The 12,347-nt window shown below is 42.9% G+C and overlaps 1 protein-coding gene across 1 annotated transcript in view; it reads right to left on the bottom strand.

The window, feature by feature from the left end:
• Window positions 1–12,347, bottom strand: part of man2a1 (mannosidase, alpha, class 2A, member 1) — a 233,201-nt gene that overhangs the window by 19,557 nt on the left and 201,297 nt on the right. Inside the window, exon 20 of the mRNA XM_072583645.1 lies at window positions 9,292–9,492. Coding sequence (XP_072439746.1) covers window positions 9,292–9,492 — 201 coding nt within the window. The remainder of the gene's footprint in view (window positions 1–9,291; window positions 9,493–12,347) is intronic.

Raw genomic sequence — 12,347 nt, 5'->3', positions numbered from 1 at the left:
GGCTCTATGAGGCTCCGGTCAAACCACATTTGGAGTATTTAACGCAATTTTGGATCCCAAATCTCAGGAAGGGTTTACTGGCCCGGGAGCACATTCAGAGGAGGTTCACGAGAAAGGTCCCAGGAATGAACATATGAGGAACATTTGAGAACTATGGGTCCATACTCAATGGAGTTTAGAAGGATAAAAGGGGCGGGGGGGGGGGGGGGGGAATCTAATTGAAACATACAGAATATTGAATGGTCTGGACAGAGTGGATGTTGGGAAAGTGTTTCCATTGGCAGGAGAGATGAAGGTAAAAACAATGACTGCAGATGCTGAAAGTCAAATACTGGATTAGTGGTGCTGGAAGAGCACAGCAGTTCAGGCAGCATCCAACGAGCAGCGAAATCAACGTTTCGGGCAAAAGCCCTTCATCAGGAATAAAGCTTTATTCCTGATGAAGGGCTTTTGCCCGAAACGTTGATTTCGCTGCTCGTTGGATGCTGCCTGAACTGCTGTGCTCTTCCAGCACCACTAATCCAGTAGGAGAGATGAAGACCCAGGGGAAAACCTTCGAGTAAAGGGAAGTCGTTTTAGAACAGAGATAAGGAGAAAAGTCTTCAGCCAGAATCTATGCAATTCATTGCCACAGAAGGCTGCGGAGGCCAGGTCATTGCGTGTATTTAAGACTTAGATAGACGGGTTCTTGATTGTCAAGGGGATCAAGGGTTATGGGGAGAAAGCGGGAGAATGGGGTTAAGAAACTCATCAGCCATAATTGAATATTGGAGCAGTCTCGATGGGCTGAATGGCCTAACTTATGCTCCTATGTCTTATGTTCCAAAAATGACACATACTAGATTTAGGAGTGAATAACTGCGGAAGCTGGCAGGAACAGTTAATTAATTGAGCTGCATTTTCTAAGGAGTGGAAATCTCACTCAGAATGCCACTTTGCTCAAATGAGAGCTCCCCATACTTCTGCCAGAGATTCTAATCAGGGCACCTTCAGAATGCAGAGACATATTTCCATTCTGACAATTCTCATGTTGAAGTACTGTTAGGGGAAGGAAAATCCCATCTTTTTTCACAGCAATCAAATGCTGCACTCTGACAGTTAAAAACCCAAAATCACAGACAACCACTTTGATAACTGATGTTCATCAGCAACTACAGAAGTGTGAGGCTATGGTGCTGGGAGGGTAGAGTATCAGATCAGTATGGTGCCAGTTGCATTAGGACTGGGTTGCCTTTGGAGGGCAATTTGATTTGATTGCCCTCTAACAACAAATCCTAGCATAGGAGCTGGTGATTTGCTGTAGAAAATGAAAATGGACGCAGAGTTGTATCATTCTCCTCCACCCATTCAGAGACCTACACTTGCCACTACTCCGTCTGGAGAAGTGTTGCCAGTAGTTTTTCTTCTCACCAATATTGCTGACAATATTGAAAATACTCCTGCTTTCAATGTTATCTTGTCATTTGAAACAATACCACAAAGACTCCAGCTGAAGCAACGTCCATGTAATATGCTTGAGAGGTTGTGAAATGTTTGTAAATTTCAGAAAGACAAAACTATTTCAATACGAAGAGCGATGGAGTCATGGAGGTCTGATACAGTGGTCCGTGGAGGCTTTGCAATGAAGTTAACTTCATACCTTGGTAAGGAGCTTTGGACTATGCAACCTTAATCAATCAACCACACCGCCCCGTGGCCCAACATTTCAACTCCCCCTCCCACTCTGCCGAGGACATGGAGGTCCTGGGCCTCCTTCACCGCCGCTCCCTCACCACCAGACGCCTGGAGGAAGAACGCCTCATCTTCCGCCTCGGAACACTTCAACCCCAGGGCATCAATGTGGACTTCAACAGCTTCCTCATTTCCCCTTCCCCCACCTCACCCTAGGTTTAAACTTCCAGCTCAGTAACTGTCCCCTTGACTTGCCTGGACTTGTCCTACCTGCCTATCTTCTTTTCCACCTATCCACTCCACCCTCTCCTCTTTGAACTATCACCTTCATCCCCTCCCCCACTCACCCATTGTACTCTATGCTACTTTCTCCCCACCCCCACCCTCCTCTAGCTTATCTCCCCACGCTTCAGGCTCACTGCCTTTATATTCCTGATGAAGGGCTTTTGCCTGAAACATCGATTTCGAAGCTACTTGGATGCTGCCTGAACTGCTGTACTCTTCCAGCACCACTTATCCACAACCTTAATCAAATGTATTGTTACAACACAGAGACAGCATGCCAAATCAAATCAGCTAAACTATCACTGGATTCATAATACAGTGAAATTAAAACATTCAATGATTCTGAAAATTGCTCAATTGTTCCTAACTAGACTTTACAAATAGTAGCTTAAGGACACAAAGTATATAATTTAAACAAAAAATGACATTTTATTATTAATAATGTAACTTTAGATTGACACAGATGAACAACAATCCAATTAATATCTAAGCCCAGTCTTCTTCAAATATAAACCCCTACTCTCACAGACAAACAGAGTAGTTAAATGATAAATTAAAAAAAGAAAATAATAGAATCATAATTTACCAGTTGAGTAACCATTTTAATCATGAATACTAGGCCTTCATGAAATCCTTTGATGTTGGAATGACTTGAATTCGAAAGTCATCGGCCAATGGAGACCTCTAGAGATTTCTACTTATTTCTAACAGACTGGGGTTCTTTCCTGAGAACTTCCAACAATCAGTGTCTGGAGAATTACTTGATAAAGCAAATTACTCTGGCAGCTTCTCTGCCTCTCGCCCAAAAACCACTGAACAATACAAACCATGTCCTTGTATACTTAGAGTTCAGTATGCAAATGCAGCCACTTTGAAGCATTTCTTTTCATTAATGATTATGAAATGTGTTTCAGAAATGCCAAACTTAGGTCACCCTTTTAAGTTAGTATCTTATTACATTTGTTTAGCTAAGGGAGAGTCTCACTGAATAGCTATGGACCCTCCCAGCTGGACCATTATCCACTCCTTTGTCCAACTGTTTCTCTCTCTCCTGAGACTCTATCCCCACCTATTGTTTAATCATTATCCTCTCCCCTGTGGTATACTAACTGCGGTGTACATACCGCCACAAGCAAAGGTTGAGGAAGCTCTGGATGTGCTGTGCTCCACCACGAACACCCTGAAGACAGAACACCCCGAGACACTGTTTATTGTAACTGGTGACTTCAATCAAGCCAATCTAAAGGTGTTGCCAAGTATTACCAGAACATTACGTAATCCAACAGGGGCCCAAACAATTTAGACCACTGCTACACCACTGTGAGAGATGCCAATCGCTCCATCTCCTGCCCTATTTCAGGAACTCTGATCACAATGCTCTTCTCCCAGCTTACAGGCAAAAGCTCAATCAGGAGATGCCCTCGCGGATACAGGTCCAGTGTTGGTCGGAAGAGGCAGAGGATCAACTTCGGTGCTGTCTAGAATTGGTTGATTGGGACATGTTCAAACAGTCCGCAGGTACCTTGCACAAGTACGCCATCGCTGTCACAAACTTTATCAGCAAATGCGTGGAGGACTGCATACCGAGGAAGTCAATCTGGGTGTTCCCGGACAGAAAACCCTGGATGAATCAGGACATAGAATCTGCTATAAACCAGGCATGAGGCCTTCAGATCAGGAGACCAACACAAATATAAGGAATCCAAGTTTGACCTTTGCAGAACCATTGAGACAGCCAAGGACCAATACCGATCCAAACTAGAGACCCAGATAGACACCCGACGACTATGGCAAGGACTGAATGACATCACAGGTTCTAAAAAGAGGCAGTGCAAGATAGCAGACGATGATACATCTCTCTCAGATCGTCTCAATGCCTTCTATGCTCACTTTGAGCAGAGTTTCGTGGAGTCCTGACTTCGTATTCCGACTAGTCCTGATGAACCTATCCCAACAGTCACTGCATCAGAGGTCAGATCAGTTTTCCTTTGTGTGAATCCAAGGAAAGCGATGAGTACCAGGCCGTCCACGCAGAGAAGGTGCAGATCAACTGGCAGACATCTTCTTGGACACCTTCAACCTCTCCCTACAGCAGGCCACTGTCCCTGCCTGTTTCAAGAGGGCCAACATCATCCCTGTGCCTAGGAAGGCTCGTGCAGCATGTCTCAATGACTACCGCCCAGTGGCCCTAACTTCGGTGGTCATGAGGTGCTTTGAAAGGCTGGTCATGGCATTAATCAACTCCTGCCTCCCCACTACTCTTGAATCACTCCAATTTGCCTATCGGACCAACAGATCCACGTCAGACGCCATATCACTTGCCCTTCACTACACCTTAGAACATCTTGACACCAAGAATATCTACATAAGAATCCTACTCATTGGCTACAGTTCAGCCTTCAACACTATTATCCCCTCGAGACTGATCACTAAACTTAGTGATCTTGGATCAAGCCCCACTCTATGCAACTGTATCCTCAGTTTCCTGACCCACAGGCCAGGAACAATGAAGATTGGGGACAATATTTCATCCTCACCAACACTCAATACTGGAGCCTCCCCAGGGGTACGTACTCAGCCTCCTACTGTACTCAGTGTATACCCATGACTGCGTTGCCAAATACCAGACTAATGCCATTTACAAGTTCGCTGATGACACCACCATAGTTAGTTGAATCTCAGATAGTGACGAAACAGACTACAGATGGGAGGTGGGAGGTGGAGGTGGGAAGTGTAAGGACAAAAGGGTAACTGGGGAGAGAATAGGGCCCCTCAAAGATCAGCAAGGCGGCCTTTGTGTGGAGCCACAGAAAATGGGGGAGATACTAAATGAATATTTTGCATCAGTATTTACTGTGGAAAAGGATATGGAAGATATAAACTGTAGGGAAATGGATAGTGACATCTTGCAAAATGTCCAGATTACAGAGGAGGGAGTGATGGATGTCTTGAAACGGTTAAAAGTGGATAAATCCCCAGGACCTAATCAGGTGCACCTGAGAACTCTGCGTGAAGCTAGAGAAGTGATTGCTGGGCCTCTTGCTGAGATATTTGTATCATCGATAGTCACAGGTGAGGTGCCGGAAGACTGGAGGTTGGCAAACATAGTGCCACTGTTTAAGAAGGGCAGTAAAGACAAGCCAGGGAACTATAGACCGGTGAGCCTGATGTCAGTAGTGGGCAAGTAGTTGGAGGGAATCCTGAGGGACAGGATGAACATGTTTTTGGAAAGGCAAGGACTGATTCGGGATAGTCAACATGGCTTTGTGCGTGGGAAATTATGTCTCACAAACTTGATTGAGTTTTTTGAAGAAATAACAAAGATGATTGATGAGGGCAGAGCAGTAGATGTGATCTACATGGATTTCAGTAAGGCGTTCGACAAGGTTCCACATGGGAGATTGATTAGCAAGGTTAGAGCTCATGGAATACAGGGAGAACTAGCCATTTGGATACAGAACTGGCTCAAAGGTAGAAGACAGAGGGTAGTGGTGGAGGAGGGTTGTTTTTCAGACTGGTGGCCTGTGACCAGTGGAGTGCCACAAGGATCAGTGCTGGGCCCTCTACATTTTGTCATTTACATAAATGATTTGGATGCGAGCACAAGAGGTACAGTTAGTAAGTTTGCAGATGACACCAAAATTTGGAGGTGTAGTGGACAGCAAAGAGGATTCCCTCAGATTACAACAGGATCTGGACCAGATGGGCCAATGGGTTGAGAAGTGGTAGGTGCAGTTTAATTCAGATAAATGCGAGGTGGTACATTTTGGGAAAGCAAATCTTAGCAGGACTTATACACTTAATGATAAGGTCCTAGGGAGTGTTGCTGAACAAAGAGGCCTTGGAGTGCAGGTTCACAGCTCCTTGAAAGTGGAGTTGCAGGTAGATAGAATAGTGAAGAAGGCGTTTGGTATGCTTCCCTTTATTGGTCAGAGTATTGAGTACAGGAGTTGGGAGGTCATGTTGCAGCTGTACAGGACATTGGTTAGGCCACTGTTGGAATATTGCATGCAATTCTGGTCTCCTTCCTATCGGAAAGATGTTGTGAAACTTGAAAGGGTTCAGAAAAGATTTACAAGGATGTTGCCAGGGTTGGAGGATCTGAGCTACAGGGAGAGGCTGAACAGGCTGGGGCTGTTTACCCTGGAGCGTTGGAGGCTGAGGGGTGACCTTATAGAGGTTTACAAAATTATGAGGGGCATGGATAGGATAAATAGTCTTTTCCCTGTGGTTGGGGAGTCCAGAACTAGAGGGCATAGGTTTAGGGTGAGAGGGGAAAGATATAAAAGAGACCTAAGGGGCAACTTTTTCACGCAGAGGGTGGTACGTGTATGGAATGAGCTGCCAGAGGATGTGGTGGAGGCTGGTATAATTGCAACATTTAAGAGGCATTTGGATGTGTATATGAATAGGAAGGGTTTGGAGAGATATGGGCCGGGTGCTGTCAGTTGGGACTAGATTGGGTTGGGATATCTGGTCGGCATGGACGGGTTGGACCAAAGGGTCTGTTTCCATGCTGTACATCTCTATGACCTGGAAAAATGGTGCACTGAGAACAACCTAGCTCTCAATGCCAGCAAAACCAAGGCACGCATTATTGACTTTTGGCGGGATGTTACTCATGCCCCCCTACACATTAATAGCACAGAGATGGAATGAGTGGACACTGTCAAGCTCCTGAGAGTGGTCTTTCACAACAAGCTTTCTTGGAATCTTCATATGGGCGCACTGGTTACAAAGGCCCAACAACATCTCTTCTTCCTCAGGCAACTGAGGAAATTTGGTATGACAGCGAATATCCTTGCCAACTTTTATAGGTGCACCATTCAGAGTATTCTGTCTGGATGTTTCACTACCTGGTATGGCAACTGCAGCATTCAAGAGTGGAGACGGTTACAGAGTGGTGACCTCAGCCCTGATAGTCACAAAGGCCCACCTCCCATCTATAGAATCCATCCACCAGGCTCGCTGTCAAGGAAAGGCTGCCAGCATTATCAAAGATCCATCCCACCCTGGCAATGCTTTTCTATAACTTCTACCATCAGGGGGAAGGTACAGAAGCCTGAACACGCACCAGCCGTTTTGAAACTGTTTCTACCCTCCCGTTGTTAGAATACTGAATGGACTCTCAAACTCTTAACATTCGCCTGTATCTATGTTTTTGCTGCTGTTTACCTCTTATTTACTTCTCTATGCTATTTAACTATGCGATCTGCCTGTCTTGCTCGCAAGACAAAGCTTTTCACTGTGCCTCAGTACACATGACAATAAATTCAATTCAATTCAATTCAATTCCCTCACCCTATCTTCCTCATCCAAACCGACATTTTCCTAGATACCATCAGTCTGAGGAAGGGTCAAATGACCCGAAATGCTAACTTTGATTATTCCTCGCAGATACTGACAGATCTGCTGAACTTTTCAGACATTCTGCCTAGAATTAGAATATCCTTTATTCAAGTACAGAAGTTTACAATGTCGCCCCATTTGGCGCCATCTTAAATATAAAGCATCTTGGTACAGATCTTAGATACAAAATACAGAAATATAGGGAAAAAAAGAAAGGAAAAAAATTAAATTACTTCCAGTTGTTCACAATATAAGTTAGAAAAAGGCTGTGAATAAAGTTAAAAAGTAGATCAGTGCACAGGGCTTCCACACATGGCCTGCCTGGACTTGTAAGCCGCTGACCACCTGTATTGGTTTCCAATCCAATAACTGGCCTGATCTACTTGGGCCTCCAGCCTGATAGTCATCCCCGCTTGAGTGTCCAGTCTGCTGGCCATCTTGCATCGCTCGGGCCTTAAGCCTGCCAGCTGTTCCATCACTCAGGCCTCCAGTCTGCTAGCTGTCCCCACTCCGCTCGGGCCACCAGCCCACTCCACTCCAAGCCTCCAGCCTATTCTACCTCGGAGAGAACACCAAGTGGGGGAAAAGGAGGGAAAGAAAGCGAGGAAATAAACAGAAGGAGGGAAAGAAGCTCCGGTTGGAGTGACCTACTCTGCCACCATGTTGACCAGCCCACCAGACAATCGAAAAATACTGCATATGAATTTTGGTGCTATTGTAACATTAGATACTTAGGCCACACATCCCAATAATTGGCTACTTGAATGAAACACATATTCTTTCAGTTCTTTGTAATAGGCAGAGTATAGACAGTACTCAACAAACCCATGCTTGCAAAATCCAAAACATCTACTGTTAGATGTAATTCTGTGATTGGACAGCACTTGACAATCCTAAGTGTACTTAAAGCACAACTCACAATCATTTTAAAAATCAGCAGAGACCATTATGTGGTTCATTTACGCTTGCTAGAAGTGACATACATTCAGATACAGCGACCTGTTCTTTGCAAAGAAATATGTTCAAACCTTGCACATTTTCTGAATTTCCCAGAAGTTTGGGGACCCCATAATTTCCCACTACTTTCTCCATGGCAATGTTTAAAGTTGACTTGCCAACCAATATCAATTGAAATTTGCAATTTTCTGTTTGTCTTGATGACAGCAATATCAAAAGCTTTGGCAATGTTTTAGCAATATTCATGTTTTGACCCATTTCAGTAATACCAATATCTAAGTGCTTCTTCTCCGACTTGAGATAATTTCTCAGGGTTCAGACTATAATTCTTTTCAGCAACAATAAAGTGTTGTATGATCAAGCAACACTTATTGGAAAAATGTTGTGAAACTTGAAAGGGTTCAGAAAAGATTTACAAGGATGTTTTCAGGGTTGGAGGATCTGAGCTACAGGGAGAGGCTGAACAGGCTGGGGCTGTTTTCCCTGGAGCGTCGGAGGCTGAGGGGTGACCTTATAGAAGTTTACAAAATTATGAGGGGCATGGATAGGATAAATAGACAACGTCTTTTCCCTGTGGTTGGGGAGTCCAGAACTAGAGGGCATAGGTTTAGGGTGAGAGGGGAAAGATATAAAAGAGACCTAAGGGGCAACCTTTTCACGCAGAGGGTAGTACGTGTATGGAATGAGCTGCCAGAGGATGTGGTGGAGACTGGTACAATTGCAGCATTTAAGAGGCATTTGGATGTGTATATGAATAGGAAGGGTTTGGAGGGATATGGGCCCGGGTGCTGGCAGGTGGGACTAGATTGGGTTGGGATATCTGGTCAGGATGGACGGGTTGGACCGAAGGGTCTGTTTCCATGCTGTACATCTCTATGACGTTCACATTTTCCTATTATAAATATCCTATATGGCACAAGCCTTGTTGTTGCTGCAATTTCTAATGATGCACTCGAGAAAACAAAAAATATAATATGATTTATCATTCAAATATTATCATATTAAGGATACAAAAAATATCAGACTTACCTTTCCTTCTATAGTTCTTAGGTTAAGTATGCTCATATCACATGGCATGGATAATGTAAGAGGACTGTATAGTTTCAGTAGTGGAGGAACTCCATCAACATTCAGATTCACAACCATTGGAAATATTGGATGATTCAAGTAGGAACATACTTTGTGGCTCAACAACGAACGATAATTCACTGCCTTATTACTTTCATCATGCTTAAAAGAAAATAAATGCATCATATGAAAAAATGAACACCATATATGAGCCACAATCTCAACAAGCAAGAAAAGGAATATCACTGTACTTACATATATGCATGGAACATTTACTTGGGAGTTTGAAGGTAGCCATGATGTGGAGGAGCTGATATTGGACTGGGGTGGACAAAGTTAAAAATCACACAACACCAGGTTAATGTTCAACAGGTTTATTTGGAAGCACTAGCTTTCGGATCAATGTTCCTTCATCAGGTAGTTATGGATCAGGACTATGAGACACAGAATTTATAGCAAAAGATTACAGTGTCATGTAACTGAAATGATATATTGAACAAACCTAGATTGTTGTTAAGTCTTTCATCTTTTCGAATGGATTGCAGGTTTTCGTTCATTAATAAGTAAGTCCCTGAATTCTTTTAAGTCAAATTCTCGAGATAACTTAAGGTTTTATACAAGAGTGATATTTCAGCCTAGACAATGCATTGAAGATGTGAGGTTAGAGTCTGTTTGTATCCCAATCTTGAGTCAGACTGGATCTACTTCCAAAGTGGAATTTACAAAATATTACATGGATTGACGGCCTGAGACACTATGACAATAGATGAATGGACACCGCACAACAATCACCAGACAGGGGCATTCCCTCCCAGTCAGGGATACTCCAGTGGTCAGGGACATACGACCTCAGGATAGGCAACAATGTAAAGTGGCCAAGCAAAGGCTGATAGCCAAGTTCGAATCCCATGAGTATGACCTCACCTGGGACTCTGGGTTCATGTCACACTACAGGTGACCCCACTACACTATACACTGCCTCACACACACATACTCTTACATACTCACACATTCACACAGACCTTCTCTCATATAGACGCTCTCTCTCGCGCACACACATGCAGTTCCCAGACTCTCATAGGCTTATACTCCATCACACTCACACACACACTTTACCAAGCTTGCACATGCAAACACACACTCTCACGTGCACCCTCTACCTCATGCATGCACACATACATATTAGTCTATGGGGTGAATTTGTATTTGCAGGATTACATTTGCTGATGCATTCTATTTTGCTCAAAAAATGCTCAGTCAATGCAGACAATCAATCCATGTAACAATTTTGTAAACTCCACTTTAGAAATAGAACCAGTCTGACTCAAGATTGGGATACAGATAGACTCTAACCTCACACCTTTAATGCATTGTCTGAGCTGTGGTATCACTTTCTTTTTAATAAAACCTTAAGTTATCTCGAAATGTGACTTAAAAGAAGTTCTGAAGTTTACATATTAATGAACTGAAACCTGCTACCCATTCTAAAAGATGAAAGACTTAACAGCAAATACGGAGACATTTGATTGAGGGTGATTTAGTGGTTTGGAATCAGAAATTGGCTAGCAGAAAGATGACAGAGGGTGGTGATTCATGGCAAATATTCATCTTTGAGTTCAGTTACTAGTGGGGTCCTGCAAGGATCTGTTTGGTCCGCTGTTGTTTGTTATTTATATAAATGACCTGGATGAGGGCATAGAAGGATGGGTTAGTAAATTTGCGGATGACACTAAGGCCGGTAGAGTTTTAGTTAGTGATGAAGAATGTTGTAGGTTACAGAGAGACATAGATAAGCTACAGAGCTGGGCTGAGAGTTGGCAAATGGAGTTTAATGCGGAAAAATGTGAGGTGATTCACTTTGAAAGGAGTAATAGGAATGCAGAGTAGCTGGCTAATGGTAAGATTTTTGCTAGTGTAGATGAGCAGAGAGATCTCGGTGTCCAGGTACATAGATCCTTGAAAGTTGCCACCCAGGTTGATAGGGTTGTTAAGAAGGCATATTAGCTTTTATTGGTAGAGGGATTGAGGGTATCTTAAGAATGAAGAATCTTCAATTTCTCTTTAGGGAAGGAAATTTGCCACCCTTACCTGATCTGGCCTACACATGATTCCAAACCCACAATAATGTGGCTGACTCTTAACTGCTCTCTGAAATGTCCTGGCAACTGACTAAAGAATAATTAGGGATGGACAATAAATGCTGGTCTATCCATTTATGCCCCCATATCGTGAACAAAAACAAATTAAATAAAAACTGGCTATGCCAGTTACACTCATATCCCATGAATGAATTGAAAAGAAGCGAAGCTGTGCAAATATCTAAAAATCTATTTATACAATTTTTAAAGATGTTCCATGCATCTGCTGCAAAGGTACTCAGGGAATCAGGAGAGCTCCTCAGAAATTCAAGAGTAAATAAACTGTAGCTACTATCAAAAAGGGTTGCTTTACCATAGCAGAAACCTGCAATTTTTACATATATCCAAGTAAATTAAGAATCCTGCACTATTCTGCTACTTAGTTTGGGTTACATTTTCTTATTTGTAGCACTGTTGTGTGAGGTATTTCAAGAAAATGATTTATTGTGTTAATGGCAAAATAGGTAACTAAATTTAGAGTCAATACAAGAAAAAAGGAAATGCTTTTCAAATTAAATCATGAAATAGCCAAATAGCATCCTAAATTATTTTTCAAAATATAACCTTATTCTTTCAAATTTCATGAAAGGAACTGAGATTGATGTAATGAGTGGAACCGATTGACCGAATTATACTAATTCATATTTTCATCTAAATGTAGCCTAGTAATAGGCACATTAAGCACAAGGCTTTCACCATATGTAAAGATTTCTTCAATACATTTAATTGAAGATATTAAAAATATACACCTTTTACACATGGATAACTGCATGACCTTGATGGAAATCTGCCTGAGGAGTAATGACAACTTCCCCCAAAAGTAGCATTCCCACCTGGCTATACGTTCCTCAACTCTCACCTCCCAGTCTGTTGCAGTGG

The sequence above is a fragment of the Chiloscyllium punctatum genome, chromosome 2, assembly GCF_047496795.1.
Source record: "Chiloscyllium punctatum isolate Juve2018m chromosome 2, sChiPun1.3, whole genome shotgun sequence".
NCBI lineage: Eukaryota > Metazoa > Chordata > Chondrichthyes > Orectolobiformes > Hemiscylliidae > Chiloscyllium > Chiloscyllium punctatum.
Note: the sequence above shows the minus strand (reverse complement) of the source record. Positions and strands in the feature narration are given on the sequence as shown.